This window comes from Hyperolius riggenbachi, chromosome 9 (genome assembly GCF_040937935.1).
Source record: "Hyperolius riggenbachi isolate aHypRig1 chromosome 9, aHypRig1.pri, whole genome shotgun sequence".
NCBI lineage: Eukaryota > Metazoa > Chordata > Amphibia > Anura > Hyperoliidae > Hyperolius > Hyperolius riggenbachi.
In genome coordinates this window covers 92,979,296-92,998,481 of record NC_090654.1, presented here as the reverse complement: position 1 = coordinate 92,998,481, position 19,186 = coordinate 92,979,296, and the positions used below count along the sequence as shown (strand labels likewise).

The 19,186-nt window shown below is 42.8% G+C and overlaps 1 protein-coding gene across 2 annotated transcripts in view; it reads left to right on the top strand.

Annotated features, from left to right (window-relative positions):
* The window catches only part of SV2A (synaptic vesicle glycoprotein 2A), a 241,764-nt gene extending 224,673 nt beyond the window's left edge, over positions 1-17,091 (top strand). For both annotated transcript variants that reach the window (XM_068253195.1, XM_068253194.1), the window contains exons 12-13: positions 8,890-9,049; positions 10,389-17,091. In XM_068253195.1, the coding sequence (XP_068109296.1) occupies positions 8,890-9,049; positions 10,389-10,572 (344 nt within the window). In that variant the 3' untranslated portion in view covers positions 10,573-17,091. The remainder of the gene's footprint in view (positions 1-8,889; positions 9,050-10,388) is intronic.
* Positions 17,092-19,186: the final 2,095 nt, after the last annotated feature.

The following is a 19,186-nucleotide window of genomic DNA, read 5'->3' as shown; positions in this document are numbered from 1 at the left end:
AGAAAGGTAAAATATTGGCCCTTTATCTCCTAAACTGTCAAGGTGGTACTGCATATTGAGACCTGTGCCTGGAGTTAGGGGTTTCAAGTTCTGCTGGGAGGTCTACTTAGGGATGAATGCAACAGAGTACCCAGCAGGACTGAAGATTTGAGACAGGGGCGTAGATAGAGGGGAGCAGGACCTGCAATCCCAGGGGGGCCCAGAGCTGTTTTGGTGCCCCAACTACTAACCTTCCCTTCCTCCGATACAGGGGACTATCTTTCAGATCAGGTGTTTTGTGGCTACACTTGTTACGGGTGTGAAGATCATGATGGCCACATTTGTTTTATAACCTTTGTGAGATGGGCCTCAAGGCTAGGAAGGGCACCAAGGGGAGACAAGGGAAAGGGTGTGACTGGAGGGGGGGGGGGGGGCATCCAAGTTTTGATGGGGGGCCCCATGAATTGTAGTTACCCCACTGCTTTGAAGCCACCTGTACTGAAAACCTAGCATGTGTACCAGGAGAGATCTGGATTGTCGGATCATGCTAGTTGAAAACCGGCCAAGGGCAACAGATAGATCCCTCTCTGATCGAATCTGATCAGAGAGGGATCGTATGGCTGCCTTTACTGCAAACAGATTTCACTATAAAACCAATTCACAATCTGTGGAGCTGCCGTTGGTGGTGATTTGCTGCAGATAAGGACACTCAGATGGACTTATCCTGTTGGAGTTCAGTTTTCTGCACTTAAAGGAATACTTAAATAGACACTGAAGTGACAAATATATATGATATAATGATTTGTATGTGTAGTACAGCTAAGAAATAAAACATTAGGAGCAGAGACATAAGTCTAATATTGTTTCCAGTACAGGAAGAGTTAAGAAACTCCAGTTGTTACCTATGCAAAAGAGCCATTGAACTCCCAAGATTTTCAAAGTTGCAGAGAGCTCTGTCTTCTGAAGCTTGTTATCTCAAGTGTATGGCACTATATTGTTTTTTTTTTCTGCAGAGAACAGTTCAAAAGTTCACTAGCCTGCTCTGTAAAATCATTTTAGAATGCTGAGTAGTGTGTAAACTGCAAATATTAGAGAATGATGCAATGTTATAAAAAAAAAAAAAAAAGATATAACTGAAAATAAAAATATTTTCTTGCTACTAATGTTCTAGTAATTATCTGTACTACACAACCAATTCATGATATCATAATTTTTTTCACAGTGTTTCTTTGAAGTGAAAAAAATAAAATAAGCCGTTTTACTTACCTGGGGCTTTTTGCAGCTCCCTGCAGTCATCCTCTGCCTGCACCATCCTTCCGCATCCCTCCAGCAAGCAGCAGCGTCCCCCTCAAAGCTTGCCGGTCATGGGCAGTCGGAGGCTACTGGGCATGTGCGGCCCTGAGCCGCGCACACCATGATCTGCACCTGGGCAGTAGTTATTTTCTCATACTGCGCATGTGTAGAACCCTGCTGTGCAGGAGAATGAGATGAGGAGGTGCAGAGGAGCTTTGAGGGGGTTGCCGCTGTTAGCTGGAGGGTTGCAGAAGGATGGCCCGAACACAGGATGACTGCAGGGGCTGCAAGAAGCCCCAGGTAAGTTAAACTGCTTCTTTTGTCTGGCTTTAGATTTCATTTAAAGGATAACTTCATTTTGGAAAGTTTTTTTTTCACATAAAGCTTCTAAGTAACTCTTGATCAAGAACTCAAAAATATATATCTTCATTTTGAAGTTAGCAGCTTGTGGTTCCTTTGCACTTCATCTCCAGCAGCAGGAACATATGGAGAAAGTCTGCTCCCCGGGTCCTTAAAAACATATTGCTTTATTAGCACCCCATAAATAGTGCACAGTATCAGCAGTGGGTAGGCTGCAGCTGTGCCTCACAGCCGTTTTAAAAATAAAGTTATATCCTCAGAGGCAGCGTGTGAATATTAATAAAGCCATGCGTTTTAAAGGACTCCGTGCCCAGACATGCTCCATACAACTCTACTACACACATCTCTGAAAGCACAGACTCTCGATCACTGCTGACACCTGCCCAGCACAAGATAAGAGCTTTTCTTTGTGTGGCATGTTTTATATCATATAATGCCAGAGGCTATGTTCTCATTTTACATTGAAACTGCATTAAAATGTGCCTGAAGTGTCAGATCCTGTGTTTGATAACACTAACATTACATTCACATTAGTAGTAAACAAAAGCTACAGATGTACTCTAGGTGGTATTATTATTATTTTTACTTATAGAGCGTCAACATATTCCATAGCGTTGTACCACTTGCAAAACATACAACAAGGATGAGCATAGATACATGAGCAGAACATATTATACAATCAAGACAACCAGTGACACAAGTATCGATACATACGACCGATGTGTAGTTTGAATAACATCACCAATACTGATAGATGTTGATTTGATAAATTGCACAGAAACAGGAACAAAAGAGGAGGGAGGAGGTATACTGCCCTTAGGAGCTTACAATCTAGAGGGTAGTGGGGTTGAGACACTGGGGGAGTAGATGAAAGGGTTATGGCCAGGGGAGGACTGGCCCAGGGGGACGGTGGCAAATGCCCCCCGGGCCACCCGAATCTTAAGTAATTAGGGCCGGCCGCTGCTATACGCAGCGGCCGAAGACATACCACAGGTAACAGGTTCGCAGTGGGGATCGCAACCTCGCGCGATATTTCCCGGCAAGTTGAAGTATCCAATCAGAGAAGGGGCTGAGGCTGCCGGCCGTGGTGTGCCCTTGTGCGTGGCTGCGCCTGCGGTGGATGTGAGCGGCACAAGGACACAAATAGCTCAGGTCCTCTCCGGCCCGGTGGGTTGACCCTGCTTGACTCCGCCCCCCGCCTGGAGCCATTGCCGCCCGCAACGTGCTGCTGTGCCTGCGGTGTCATCGCAGTGAGCTGTCTCACTCTTCAGCTTTCTGTGCTGGGGGGGCTGGGGGCCTGGAGCTGCGGCTACGAGTGGCTGGCTGGCTGTCCTGGCTGGAGGAGTCGGACACTCTGGGGGCTGGGAGTCGGAGATGCCACCTATAGCTGCTTGCTGCTGTGGAGGAGGAGGAGGTGTAGGACTGAGGAGACAGGAGGATAGAGGAGGTCGGGTCCAGGTTGCCAGAGGAGAAGGTGTTTTTTATAAATTTTGTTTCTGTACTTCTTCTCCCCTCTTGTCACTGACTTACACACACTTTGCTGCCTGCCTGCTACTGCTGTCAAATTCAATTCTCTACCCAGGCCAGTGCCCTCTGAGGTTTTTTTTGTGTGATAATCATCCCCATTCTGACCCTGGCCTGAGGGGGAACGTTTTTTTCTTCTTGTGGTGTGATTGGCGGCAGGGGAGGGGGGAGGCAGGCAGTTAGGCACTGTCAAACAGGTAGTTGGAGGGGGGGTAGGTGTCAGACAAGTACTTTGTATGGTGGGTGGGCAGGAGTGGGGTTAGGCATCACCAGGTAGGTAGGTTTGTGTGTGTGTGGGGGGGGGGGGGGTTGTTTAAAGGAGTTATCAGGCATTTTTAATGAAATAAGTGCTACTTACCCGGGGCTTCCTCCAGCCCCACGCTCCCAGCATGTCCCTCGCCGCAGCTCTGCAGTCAGCCATTCGCTGCCGCTGCCTCCAAGTCCCCGGCGATGGCATCAGTCCGAACTGGATGTCGGCCTGTACTGCGCCTGTGCGAGCAGCACTGTCAATCACCACCACGTGGACCGGAGTGTACTGCGCAGGCGCAGTAGTTCTGCGTCTGCACAGTATGCTCTGGTCCATGTGGCGGTGATTGACAGCGCCGCTCGCACAGGCGCAGTCGGCCTGACATTATCGCCGGGGGCTGGGATACAGCGGTAACGAACAGCTGACTGCAGAGCTGCGGCAAGGGACATGCTGGGAGCTTGGGGCTGGACGAGCCCTGGGTAAGTAGCACTTATTTTCATAAAAAAAAAAAAAAAAGCCTGGTAACTCCTTTAAGGTTAGGCATCAGACGCAGACAGGTAGATTGTGCGGAGAAATGGGGTTAGGCATCAGGTACTGTGTGTGTGTGTGTGTGTGTGTGTGTGTGTGTGTGTGTGTGTGTGTGTGTGTGTGTGTGTGTGTGTGTGTGTGTGTGTGTGTGTGTGTGTGTTAGTCATCACAATTTGAAGATTTGCACACAAGAAAGATATGGCTTTGGGCTGGGGATGCCGTGAAACGGGCCTCTAGTTTGTGTTGTCCCCCCAGGCCAAAAGGTCCCAGTCCTCCCCTGGTTATGGCGATGCGGCAGTAAGCTTTCAATTCTAGTTATGGCAAATTATAGGCTTGTCTGAAAGGTTGTGTCTTGAGGGTGTGTTTGAAAATGTCCAGTCTTGGAGCATGAAGGATAGGCTGTGGTAGAGAGTTCCAAAGGGAAGGTGACACTTGTGAGAAGTCCTCCATATAAGAGTGAGAGGAGGTGACCAAACTGCATAACAAGAGGGTCTCTTGGGAAGAGAGAAGGTTCCAGGAGGGATGATATGTGGAGATTAACCACTTAAGCCCGAAGGGTTGAAATTTTTTTACATCCGAACAACTTTCACCCCTCATTCATTTGCCAATAACTTTATCACTACTCATCACAATTTATTGATCTATATCTTGTTTTTTCCGCCACCAATTAGGCTTTCTGTGGGAGGTATATTTTGCTAAGAGCCCCTTTACTGTAAATGCATTTTAACAGGAAGAATAAGAAAAAAATGGAAAAAATTCATTATTTCTCAGTTTTAAGCCATTATAGTTTTAAAATAATACATGCCTCCATAATTAAAACTCACGTATTGTATTTGCCCATATGCCCCGGGTATTTCACCGTTAAAATTATGTCCCTATCACAATGTATGGCGACAATATTTTATTTGGAAATAAAGGTGCATTTTTTCCGTTTTGCGTCCATCACTGTTTAGAAGCCCATAATTTATTAAATCATATTGATATACTCCTTTGACATGCATATTTAAAAAGTTCAGACCCTTAGGTAACTATTTATGTTTTTTTTTTTTTTTTATTATTGTAATTTTTTTTTTTTTAATTTAAACTTGTATGTGGGTATTTTTTGGTGTGGGAGGTAAACAGGGTTTTTTTAAATATATTTATATGTTTAATTTGAATTTTTTTTTTTTCAGGTGTAATTTGCTATTTGCCCACAAGATGGCCAGAATCAAAAAGTCCTGGGAGCGATCGATCTCGCTCCCAGGCAGAAGAAAGGAGCCCAGAGCTCAGAAAAGCCGCAGCATCTGAAGAGACGCTGTCGGCTTTTCTCCGGGGGGGTCCGATCAGCGAAAGGGATTTATAATCCCTTTCACTGATCGGTGGGCTAGCGGCCAGCAGCGGGGGCGCGCACGGGGGGGCCCGCGGGAGCGCGCGCGACCCGCGGGAGTGCGCGCAGCCCAACTGGACGAGAAATCTCGTCCAGTTGGGCTTAAGTGGTTAATAAGGAAATGTATGGAGGGAATAGCCTATATAAAGCTTTGTACAATAGTGTTAAGCATTTGAACTGGATCATTTGGGTGATTGGTGGCCAATAGAGGGATTGGCAGAGAGGGGCAGCATCAGAGGTGCGAGAGGAGAGGTGGATGAGATGAGCAGTAGAGCTCAGTAGGACTAGAGAGGTGCCAGTCTGTTTTTTGGTAGGCCACAGAGTGGGGTATTACAGTACTCAAGTAATTCTGCAGAGTCGGTCGTTGGTGGCTAGCTTGGATAAAAATCCAGCATGGGTATAATTGTCCCCCAAGCTTGTTTAAAGATTTTGCATGCTGGACTTTAAAATGACAGCGAGGGCATTGTTTCCCTCTTCACCCTTCCCATCTAAAGCTGCACTGACGTCTCTACTGTCCCCTCTATAACAGTTCATGCTATTCAGTTATCCCACCGCAACGCTTCTGTACAACACTCCTTTCCAGAAGTGTCTGCTTGAGTTAAATCCTTATGAGCAACATTATTGGCATATGTAAGCACCTTAAGATCACCTTACATACAAACGACAGTCTCCCCGCCTGTGTATTGTACGTATTGTACTCCCCGGTGGCATTAAATACTATTCCCTCTGAGTCATCGCAACTTGGAGGGAGATCTAATTCTGTTAGGAGCCCCGCGCAACATAACATTGCTGCTATGGGGCACCTGGTTTCGGCGCCCAGCTGTAGAGCTGATGCTGCCCCCTACAGTCTGCTACAATCACGTGATTTAGTCTGCTTCATGGTAGGGCCGCCCCTGTAAGTATTTAACTTTTTCATTGGGAAACTACAGGGTTTACTATGAATCCTTAAAGAGACACTGAAGTCTCTTTTTTTACCTGATTTTATGCTTTGGTCCTCTTCAGCATTAAAGTCTAAGTGGATCGCCGCATTCCCGTGGCAGAGCAAGTGATATATAGCTGAGAAATAGCCCTGCAAAGTTCAACAACTTTGCAGGTCGCAGATTTTGCTGCCCGGGGGAGGCAAAGCTTTGCGCAGTAGCTCTGTCTCCTCCGATCTCCCCGCCCCTCTCACTGAAAGAAGACAGAGAGGGGGAGAGGCGGAGACCGGCGGAGATTGACTGGAGAGGCTCGCAGATTCCTTTCTTCCTGGAAGAGGCAGAGCTGTACGCAGTAGCTCTGCCTCTTCCAGGAAGAAACTGAATCTGCGAGCCCAGAACTTTGCTGGGCTATTTTTCTGCTATATATCACTAGTTTTGCCGTGGGAATGCGGCGAATCCACTTAGAATTTAATGCTAAAGATGACTTAAGCATAAAATCAGGTAAAAAAAGAGACTTCAGTGTCTCTTTAAGTGCATTGTTTAGGGGTGATATTAACTTGTTAAATACTGCCTGCTATTCATTTTTCGTTATTCTTAAAAATGTATTACATATCCACTCCTATCTTACACTAAACTCTCTTAAATAAATCTTATCATATCCTGGTCTGGTTACTGTAGTCTTCTTTTATGTGGGAAGGTAAGAGGTCAGCACTCTAATATACTTTTGGATTACTTAAAATGAACCTCCGGACTAAAAATCTACTCAGCAGCACTGAAAAGGCTTGGTGTTTCTTTAACAGTTTCACAGCATCAGAACTTTGTTTTTCTTACCAAAGAATCATTTTTAGCTGCATTTTTAGCTAAGCTCCACCCATCAAAGAAAACTGCCCGGTCTTTTTTTCCCTGATACTGTGCAAAGCATGATGGGATTTCCTATGATGTTATTCACGTTGCCTAGCAACTGGGGGGGGGGGGGGGGGGAGGGTGATCAGGACACAGGACGGTTGGAACTGTGTCTCATGCTCCCTGTCACCTCCTTTCAACCAAAAAGATGGCTTCCCTCATGAAATCAAACATTTGCCTGTTCTTTTAAAACAGGGTGGGTAGGAGATTATATTACCTATCTATTTTAATTAACATAACTAATGTAACTTAATGACAGTATGTTTGTTTAGGCTGAAGTTCCTCTTTAAGATCCATGGTTTGAGCACCCACACACAAGGCAATACCATTGGAGTGCATTGTTAAGCCTCTATTATATTGATCCTCCTATGTGGACTATCAACTAACAGACAGGCACCTGTTCAATCCTTACAAAACTGTGCTGCATGGTGGATACATATAACAAAACGACACACAAAGGCTTCTTTAAGTAGACTGTATGACACCTGAGGAAGGACGATGCCCAAAACATGTTGTGTGCTCTGTATGCTGTATGTTGTTAGTACAGTCTACTTGAAGAAGCCTTTGTGTGCAATCTCTGGTTTTGTTATATTACTTTGGTCTTAGCAGGAGTGGTGTACCTGCAGGAGTCCAGCACCGGCATCCAGGTCTGGAGACATAGGCCTGTAGGTGTGTGGATAGTGTGGTTTACCTATAACTGCTTGGTGGATACATCTCTCCTCTTGTTCCTATGATGCTTCCCCTCCCTGCCACTTCCATTATGGCTGCCACCTATTTAGGGAATCCAATGCAAACTTCTAATCCTTAAATCAAACCTTAGCTTGAATCTGATTTAAATACTGGGCAGTGTTCCTTTACCTGATAACAAAAAGTTAGAGGTAATCCTATGCCTACATTTTTTTAAAGGGATTCCGAGGTGATAAGGATGCTTCCATATTTATTTTCTTTTAAACGATGCAAGTTGCCTGACTGTCCTCCTGACCCTCTACTTCTTATACTTTTAGCCATAGACCCTGAACAAGCATGCAGATGATTCAAGTCAGACTGGATTAGTCCCAAGGTTGTTTTAGGGTTATGACTTAGACACTACTGAAGCAAGACGATCAGCAGGACTGCCAGGCAACTGATGTTGTTGAAAAGGAAATAAATATGGAAGCCACCATATCACGATCACTTTAAGCCAGTGGATTGTATGGTGAAATAGAGAATGATGGTAGTACATAATGAAGCAGGTGGTTTAAGCGCACGACATTAAGAGCCGTAACTGGGTGCTGCTATAGCACTTATGCTATAGTACTCTTCCCGCGCAAGGGTAATTCGGGGATACACCTACTTAAAGTGAACCTTAAGGGTAAAAAAAAAATGGAGTTTTACTCACCTGGGGCTTACCTCAGCCCCCTGCAGCTGATCGGTGCCCACGACGAGTCGCTCTGATGCTCTGGGTCCCGCTGGCGGCCACTTCCGGTTTCGCCGTCAGGACCCGGCAGGCTGGGAAGGTGGCCGTTTCTACACGTTCCCAGCCAAAATAGGGGTGCTATTTTGTCTGGGAACGCGTAGTATCAGCCGCGTTCCCCAGCCTGACGGGTCCTGACGGCAAAACCGGAAGTGGCCGCCAGCGGGACTCGGAGCATCAGAGCGACTCGTCGTGGGCGCCGATCAGCTGCAGGGGGCTGAGGTAAGTCCCAGGTGAGTAAAACTCCATTTATTTTTTACACTTAAGGTTCACTTTAAGTATAAAATAACAATATCCTCTTTGTTTTTGTTCTTTTTAGCTGGATCCAGTGTGATGTCATGTATTAGCTGCTTCTTCCTGTTCTTCGGAAACAGCGAATCTGCCATGATCGCCTTACTTTGTCTCTTCGGTGGAGTCAGTATCGCATCATGGAATGCTTTAGATGTCCTGACTGTGGAGCTCTATCCATCTGACAAAAGGTACTTATCTTCTAATTAACAAAGAATGTAAGAGCTAACTCGACTTAAAGTAAATCTGTTAGAACTTTACATGAAAAATATGTATATATCTCAGGAGAGGAAAGCCTCTGGAGGATTCCCCCCATTCTTCCATTCCAGCTCTGAGACCCCTAAATTTCACGGAGGTCGGCCACACTGAACAGGTGCAGATGGCTCACGTCTGAGCAGTAGCAAAGAGCCCCCGCTTGGCACTGTGCTAGTGCGCAGGAGTGAGTGGTGTGTGCCTGCAATGTGCAGGCAAGCTTTGTCGACAAGCCATTGTCAACAGGCTTGCAGGGGTCTCAACACTGGAATGTAGAGGAGGAGGGTGATGGGAGAAGCTTCTGGAGTAAGAGGGGTAATGGAAGAGACTTTGACAACACCGGGTGGCACAGTAATGCTGACATGGTCTCTTGGATCCTGAGAGTCCCGATGTCATATCACGTGATCAGAACCAAGAAGACATGTTTGGGTTACATTGCCACCGTAGTGGAGGAATAAGAGGCCGATCCAGCCATCCGGAGTGGTAACTATAAAAGCTTCCTGCTGCCCAATCTGCATACCCTGCCGATCCTGCAAGGCTGGGGAAGACACACTTTCCCAGCAGTAGGAAAAATAAAGTTTTACTTTGTTTGGCTGCTAAAAGGTTAATACAAGGCTTGAAAGAAAAAAACATCTGCAGCCTGGCTACTCAACCGATCAGTGAACTTTATTGAGTTACCCCAACTTGCTGCAAATGGTTTTCTCTTCAATGGAGAAAGCAATACTACTTCAGCTTCCATATCCTATTTTACTTTAGTTTTCTCTGTTTTTCATGCCTCCTACTTCATCCCACGCTATGAATCATTCCTCATTATACCCGAGTGCTCTCTGGACTTCACGCTTAATTACACTCTATTTCTCTCTTTGAATCATAGCTGAGTCTTCTCAGGACCTCATGCCTCATGATAACTTGGTTGTCTCTTTGCCTTATACCTTAGTTCTGTCTGAACCTCATCCCTCTCTGAATAATACCTCATCATACCTGGGTCCCTTCTGAGGTTTGCCATACATCCTGCAGTAGTTAACCACGCTATGAGTAATTATTTTACTTGCTAGCCATAGGAACCAACCAGTGAACTGAAATCTGATTGGTTGTGACCTTCATTCTCCTCCCCTTTAGTGGGTTAAGTCTACTACACTTTTAGCCTTTTTGGCTGACACTACAAAATGGCTGGCTTCTAGAATTGAATAGACGGTATGTTTCATGTGATGACATGCAAAAAAACCTTTCTCCGGTAGTTTCATATTGATATTTGTAATACATTTTTTCTCATTGCAGGACGACTGCCTTTGGATTCCTGAACGCCTTGTGCAAGCTGGCCGCTGTCCTAGGAATAAGCATTTTCACCTCCTTTGTGGGGGTAGCTAAAGCAGTGCCCATCCTCATGGCATCTGCAGCATTGGCACTAGGGAGCTTTTTAGCCCTTAAACTCCCAGAAACAAGAGGCCAGGTGCTTCAGTGAGAGTCACAGAGAGATATGATTTGTAGACACTGTGAAACGTCTTTTTTCTTTTCCAAGTCCTCCTCATTTACTCCTTGTAGAATGTTGGCTAAACTCATGTCCATATACAGAAAACATATATTACTGATGGGTTATCAAGCACATACATGGCAAAACATGTTTGCACTATTCATAGTTTTTAAACTCCTCCTTAGAATCGATGACGTTCTGGAAGAACTACGTTTTACAAAAAATCCATTTGATCCTCTAGGATGGATACATTTTTGAGAAGACCTTCATAGGTTCTTGTTTATTTAGAAGATGTACTAAACTAGAGTCATTACAGTGTACTGAGCTAAAGAGTACATACCCAGGCCCACTACTGGCCAAGTTAGGTTATTTTAGACCTAATTTTATTATAAGTGGCATCTAAGCACCTGACTTTTGTCCATCTGTAATCTGCTCAGATATTGGTCAGAAGGATGGAGTATGCTGTCATGTGATGACTGTCGGCCCATGCACATATTTATTGTGCGACTTGGCCTGTTTCAGATGGAGGATGAGCTGTGTCTTGCCGAAGACTCTCATCAGCTGGGTGTTGTGGGTGTATGTATGTGTGTGCATAGTCTTGCAATATGAGGACAGGCTTTTTTTCTTCTAATAGTGCTATCAAGAACAAAGTGCAGGACAGCATGCTGACATTGGTGGTCAAAAATTAAAAGGAATGCATCCATGTACACACTAATGTCCTTTATGGGATTGCTTGAAGCTCTGTGAATTCGCAGAGATGAGCAGAGCTGTTATACTTGGAGAAATATGCACATAACTGCTGGCTGACAAAATCGTTCTCAACAAGTACTTTTTCTTGGTGCACTATACACTTGGAATCTTTAGAATAGCAATTGGTATAATTTAGAATAACCCACATGTCTTTAAACCTAAACCATGCCTGTTAAGCTCCAGTCTCTGTGTGGATCACCCATATTTGGTCATATACTTGAATTATAGTTTTTCGAACAATGACAACTTAGTTCTGATTCTGACAAAATGTTCCACTGCCCAAAATCTTGTAACGGTGGTGGGAGAATTACTCCTTGTGATCTCAGCTCCAGTTTGTGGGTTTCTGTGGACCGTATGATGAGTAACCAGGTTTGAAACTGGATTACTATCCTTACTACGAAAAACTGTCCAAGGATGTTATGTCTTCTATGTTTCTAAAAGAAGACCAAGCATAGTTGGAGCTTTAACCTTTGGAAAGGGTGCTCCCGTGGGTACCTCAAAGGTTAGAATGATCGACTTGGCGATGGATTTCTCTGACAATATCCTATAGCAGAGTTATCAGTTTTTGGCCAACTTACATGTTATTGTGTGCAGCTCTCCCCAAATGATTATAGTTATATTCCACAGTCCAGAGTAAACAGTTCAGACAGTGTATACTTCACTAATTAGTACTTAATACAGATGTCAATACTCACCAAGACCTTTGTCACTGCCCAACAACTGAATTGAACTGAATAATATTTAGAATTTCTGCTCTCATAAAGATTTTTAATGACATGCATGTGTGTACACTGTCACCAAATGACTCAACAAAACTAGGTATTTCACTCAGATTTCAGGAAAGCACAAAAACATGGCTGGAAATAGATATGAAATAAACATTCCATAAAATAATAGCACATTCCATAGCAGTGTTGTCCATTTTAGTTAAAGTTAGTGTTTAATTAGATCATTCTGAAAGAATAATGCAAGAGATGTCTATGTTAGTATATTGCAGAGAACGAGTCCAGGATTTGAGGACCCAGAAAGTTTCAATTAATAGAAGTGTGGAAAATGAAAGTATAACTTCTCTAGTAGCTGTTTTTAAGAAGCTTGGCTGTCATATTTGTGGCAGTATTTGCAATTGCTATATTGCCTTATATGGCGTTAGAGGATCCCTTTCTTTTAGCACTTAGACATTCATTACCCTCAGGGCATGGCCACCAAGCTGCTCCTGACTTAAATGTTCAGATGTGTATGCAGAACTTTTTTTATGTGTAGTGTTTGTTGTAAATGTTGTAAGTGGACAGAGTGAAAATTATTTTTTCAGGCCCAATTTCAAAATCTCTGTATGACTATAGTTGATGTATTAAGTTCAAAAGGTTGTTTATTCGTGAAATACTAGGGTTTTCCCTGACTGACCCTGTGAAATAGTGTGTCTTTGGAACTCTTTTGTTCTGTGTAGTACCGAGGATTAATTACCTCATGCAATGTCAATATTACATGTATATTCTTCAGAAGAGAAACAGCCATGAATATGGATCTCTTAGCGCCTCCTTGCGTTGGTAGATACCTATCTTGTACAATAGTTTAAGTTCTGTTTTATATGAAAAAAAAAATTGTGGGTGCGTGACACCGGTGTCAGTTCTTGAGCTCTTGTTAAGACCTGCATTTTTCACAGTCACAGTAGACAAGTGGCAGCCATTTTGTCTCCAAGCACACTGCATGCCTTTAAAGAACCACATCCCAAGCTGCCAGAATAGATATATTTATACGTCTGGGAGGGGAAAAAACTACTGTAAGTGTAAAGAAAGAAAAAAAAAATATAGGTTTATTTATATAATATAAATGGTAATTTTACCACCATGTGTATTATACTGTAAATATATAGATGGGAAAATTATACTTCTAATTGCTCTTGATCTAATAGTAGTTATGCTAAATTTGTATAGGATATGGACATCTTTGCAGCATAAATAGATATTATGTGCACATATCAAGATTTGTGATGTGACAGTGGTTTCCACTGGATAAAAAGACTGTACACAAGGCAAAATACATGGCAGTTGTCAAGGAGTTGGACTGTAACTTGGTCGGATGAGTAAATCTATCATGTGATTCAATATCGGAGGTCTGAGGCCAGTATAAGGCAACCTTTGAGGACCGCTTAGACATTCCTACTCTATGAGCTGATAAGATACTTAGGTGTCATCGCAAGGTAAATGATCATCATCACCTTGCTGTGGAAAGCACAACCCTTCAACCACAAGTAACATCTAAACTTATAAATATTTGAATAGTTATTAAAAATTCAGTTAGTCAACTCCTACTGATCCACGCAATGTGGATTCTCAGGATGATGAGTTATAGACTACCTTCATGGAAAGGTCGACTAGTCTATATAGGGGGCACGAAACTCTGCCCTACTAATTACAAGTTTAATATGATGTAAATTTGTTTTAGTTATATTAGAGAGTATAAAGGATCTGGATAGCTTCAGCATATCCCAATCAGAGCTCTGAAGATATTCTTTACGCCTTTTAATGGAAAAAGCACACGGTATAACTTAAAGTATACTTATTGCCAAATAATTTTTCCTGCAGAATATTTTGATATAGCCACCTAATTTCAGTAAAATAAATGACGTATGTCTTACTTACCTAACCTCCTGAGAAAGAAGAATAAATGTGAATGTGCATTGCTAGTTTGCTTTTCTTTCAGAAGCCTTACAAGTACACCTCAGCAAATTGCCCTCTCCTTCATAAATTTGGGCCAGGCAAATACTGCACATGCTCAGTACAGGCTGGCATGGCCTCAAGGGGATTCCTCTATGCACTTGGCAAAGAGAAAAGACCAAGGCCCTTTTCTAAAGGAGGCGGAGCAATGACCGGGTTAGATGTTAATGCATGACACCAGTATGCTTTACAAAAAAAAAAAAGCTGCTATATCGTTATAATCAATCATTCACTATGGGGTTATATTGAAGATATGCCACACCAGAAGTTCCCTTTAAGAGCTTCTCCTTGCCACAAAAGCAAATTTTCGTTTTATTACATCTCTGCTGATTGGGATTAACCTGAACATGTATTCTAAAAATACTTCACATGAATTTAATCAAAATAATGTACTCATTTGTACAGAAATGTAAAAAAAGAAAAGAAAATTGAATTATTTTTGATGGTAGATATTAAATGTATGTAATGATGCCATATCTTGCATCTTTGTGTAGTGGACATGCTAATTGTTAACTAGGACTACTGTATAGAGTTTTCATGTTTGCTAACTTGTATGTTTCCGTCAACATATTCCATAACCGGGTCAGTAATCTGCCTCGGAACAGATTCACATCAGCAGATGTCTGCATTCCATACAGAGAAGCTCAATACTGCCCCCAACTGGAAAACATTATGTTCCTTTGATGCACAATTTAAACTTTGAGGTGTTTAACATTCAAGGAAAGTATTTTAGGGTGAAAGGTAAACTCAATTCCATATTTAGTCATCATGGCACGTCAGAAATGTAATAAAAGTAAAGATTTTAAGTAATTTTGTGCTCTAATTGTGAAGACCTATAATATTTCGAGGCTTCCTTTTTTGTCCTATGTCAAGATATCTTATAACGAGCTTTCCTATTAATTGGATGAAACACCAAACCAACCCGAGCTATGCTTTTCCAGATATTGTAACAGGGTGAATATTAAACTTTATCCAGAAAAGACTTTTTCTTGCAGTTGACTGAACTCCAGCTTGTGTCTCTGATCAATAGGACATCTCTGATGTGCAATCTGCTTGTGCGTATACAGACGTTTCACACTTGCTATACATCTCTTTTTCATCTGATCCCTTTTGCTGTTCTGAAAAAACAAACAAAAGAAAACCTTATATCAAAAACTATGACAAAGTTTAGTGAATTGCTATGTGTTGATCCATTTTGAGAAACGCAAAGGATTGTTGGTGAAGGCTTAAAACAGGTTTGATTCTTGGAACTCTTGGGAACTGGATCTGAAGTATTGAACTAAAAAAAAAAGTTCTTAATCCAAGCATTGAAGAACATGCCCAGCTTTACCCTACTCTGTGTCATTTCTGTAAATACAGCAGTGTCTTCGGACTTGGGAGTACAATGTACAGTGGTTTGTTGGAAGTCCTCACCTTAAATTCTTCTTGGCCTCCATTTTTAATGTTAGTGATGACAGTGTGTGAACTGAAGAGGAATGACTTATCTGCTAATTAATCATCATAGGAATATCACATTGTTACTTAAAATGGACTACAACAAATAACTGAGACTACAAAAAACAAAGATGAACAAACCACATGTTTACCATCAGCTTGTCATAGGCCATATTGTGACAATCAGTCTGTGTGCCGTGTATACGTCACCTGTCATTAATTGCCAAATATTTTTATACTTTTTTTTTTCTTGTCTTAACAGCTGTACCAATTTATTGTTCAATAACTTATGATGCAATAGTCGTAGCTGTGTTTTAGGGTATGATAATACAACATCAGAGGATGGGGGGAGTACGTCACTTGAAGATCTGTTGAAGATCCATCTGTCTAGTTTGGAAAAAATTCACAGCATCCTAGTAGGGAACTCTAATTTTGTTGAGTAATTTGACAACATGCCATTATGATCTACCGATATCAACTTGTTGTTACAATAACCATTTGGTACATAATTAGTTACAGAGTCAGTTTTATTTTACGACCACATAGCTCGCTAAACCACAAAGGTATAAGTCTTAGAAACTCAAGATGATGTTTTCTGGTACATTCTGGATTTTTGTCAAAGCTATAGTAGATATATATAAGAAGCCAAAGCTCAGTTGCTGCTGGCTGATAAGTTTATGTAAACTCTCGGACTTAAACTCATTCATTTTAATGTGCATTCACCCTTGTCTGCGGAATTGTGCATTTACTGACTCCCACCATATTGGTGCACAACAGTCCATCACTGAGTTATTTTTGTCGTATTGATAAACCAATATGGATGAACATTTAGGTGACCAGTTTGTACACCCTGGATGTTATGGACACTTGTGCTAACTAGACCAGGTGTCGCTAACATAAGGACTACATGGAGAACATATAGAAAAGGTTGTGAGCACAAGAACTTTGAATCTGGGATATCTTTTGTCAATAGTCTTGTTCAGTAACATAAAAATGTGAAATTCTAAAAATGCCTTTTATTTATAGTATATTGTCCTGGGATTAAAATATCCCCAAATTCTTTAAAATGTACTTTTGGTGTCTGACTGAGACCCTGAAAACCTAGCTTTACCTGGGGCTTCCTGACTCTTGAGTCAGTAGATCCAGAGTTGGCCTGGATTCCAGCTCCCAGGGACAAAGCAAGGGAGGACAAAAGCCCACAACAGCACGGAGCAACTACTTCTGCCTAGAAATTTCTTCCAGCTACGTACTCTTCCATTCTCTACCTAATAATTAGTTATCTTGTCCTATATCCATTCTTTGTGGTAGTTGGTCTTCACATACGTAGTACTGTCCGTTTGCAGTCTGTACCGTGGCGTAGTTTTAGATGTTTGTAAAGGACGGAGGTATGAAAAAAAATTGTAAAATCTTTGTCTTGGAAAAAAAAATGCTCCATTTTGTCTGTACAAAAGTGAATAGTTCTATGAGAGGTATTATATTGTCATGCTGATACGGTGCTGTGGAAGGTCTGTGTGAGACTGTGCTCCCTGGATTTTGGTAACCCTCCATTGTGCAATGAACCATTTCCAGATGTGAGCAAAATTATCAATAAATATATGTCCACAAGTGAAAAGTGTTGGTGGTTAATGGGTCTTGTAAAAGCCATAGATAAAAAAGTCAAGATTGGCATTTTATGTATTATTTACAACAACCTATCAGTTGTTACTTTCATTTTTGGATCTACACTGGCCCACGTGTTTACATTCTGACCTATATTCAAATAAGGTTACTGCTGGATCCATGCTGTCTTCATTCTAAGGAGGTTTTCTCCATAGCATTAGTACAGTCAGGTCTTTAATTCTAGGTGGAGGCTTCCTTAATAGCATTATTGCAGTCATACCTTCCTGCTTATTAAAATACACAAAATGGGAGGAGGAGCCCCAATGTGGTATGCAATAGGTAAACTTGGGTAATGAAACAATCTTACCTCAGGTTGGAGGTTTAAAGATAATAATTTTATTGGACACAGGAAAAAAAAACAACGCGTTTCACATAACTTGCCTTCTTCCTCAGGTCTACAGTACAGTGCCTTATGCATCTGCATACCCGGAATGGGAGTGCCTATAGGTATGTGCTGCTAGTCCATGCATGCAGCTGTATACGACACTGTACTCTAGACCTGAGGAAATCGGCAGGTCCTGCTAAAGCCATCGTATTTTCCTGTGTCTAATAAAATTATTATCCTTCAAACGTTCAACTTGAGGTAAGAATGTTCCATTACATGGGCGTAACAATAGGGCCTGCAGCCCCTGCGGGGGGCCTGCCCCCCCCCCCCGGGGCCCGCTCAGGGCCATTTTGGGGGCTGGAGGGGACGCAGCATGAGGGGAAAGCCATGGCCACACTCAGCGGGGAGGGGGGACGGTCCCCCCCCCCCTCACCTTGGGCTCTCCCCTCTGCGCTCCCCTCCAGCTTAAATTAGTGTCTGGGCAGCGGCAGGCAGATACATACCTTCCTTGCGTTCCACCTGGAATGTTCCTCTTTCTAGCGGAAAGAGGTGGGGGGGGCGTCAGAATCTCTGCAGGAGGGCCCGGTGGCTCCTAGTTACGCCCCTGTTCCATTACCCAAGTTTAAATATTGCATACCACATTGGGGCTCCTCCTCCCATGTAGTGTACAGTTTCCCCTGTGATAATTGTCCAATGGTCCTTTTTCTGAAGTGCAACCCAATCGATCCTGAAGAAGATACCCAATCCGCATGGAGATGGAATTTTACATCCGCCCGATACTGTGGTTGCCTAATAGCAAGCCAGTTTTGTAAGTAGTATTTATTTCACACACGATTTAATTGCCTGGAAATACTACACTATCTGGCACTCCTGGTGTTTTCTGTTCCCTTTTCCTTTCCCGGGTTTCTGAGGTTCGTAACCAGAATTTAAAAGACCGGTCATTCCTTATCATGCTTACTGAAATATTTTTTTATTAAAAAGTTGCAAGGTAGCCTCAGCCTAGGAGAAATATTACCTTACAGGTTGGGTTTATGACCAAGTGAATACTTGTATGCCAGCAGAGGTATCAGTAATCACATGTTATGCCCTAGTCTGAAAGCCTCGATCACAGAAGGTGTCAGAAGCTTTATATTGTACTTTTGGATCAAATCATGCCCCTTCCCCCAGCAATACTCTGATGCCCTGCCACTTAAAGAGGAACTGTAGTGAAAAATAATATTAATAAAATTTGATTATTACAATACATTGTTTTGAATTATACAATATTAACCACTTTACCCCCAGCGGTGCGTATTTCACCGTCCCTTTTTCCACCCTGTTAACACTAAGGGACGGAGAAATTCGCACCTGACGCCGCTCCCGCCGCTGTCCGCGCTCCCGCTTGCTTGTCCGCGCTCCCGCTCGCTCGTGCGCCCCTGCGCTCGTGCACGCCACCGCCCGCTTGCCCGGAGATCAATGAACGGGAAAAACCTTTCCCGTTTGTTGATCTCTGCCCCCCGCAATGATCAGCTGCTTCTATGAGAAGCAGCGATCATTGTGAGAAAAAAACAGTTTCCCAGCCTCCTAACCCTTCCTGCAAGCGTACTTCCTGTACGCTTGCAGGTCGCATAAACAAAAAGTTACTGTGGCCATCTTGTGGCCAAATAGTAAAACTACACCCTAAAGCATTTTTATATACAAATACATTACTTTTACACTAAAAAGTAACTCATTACCTCCTACA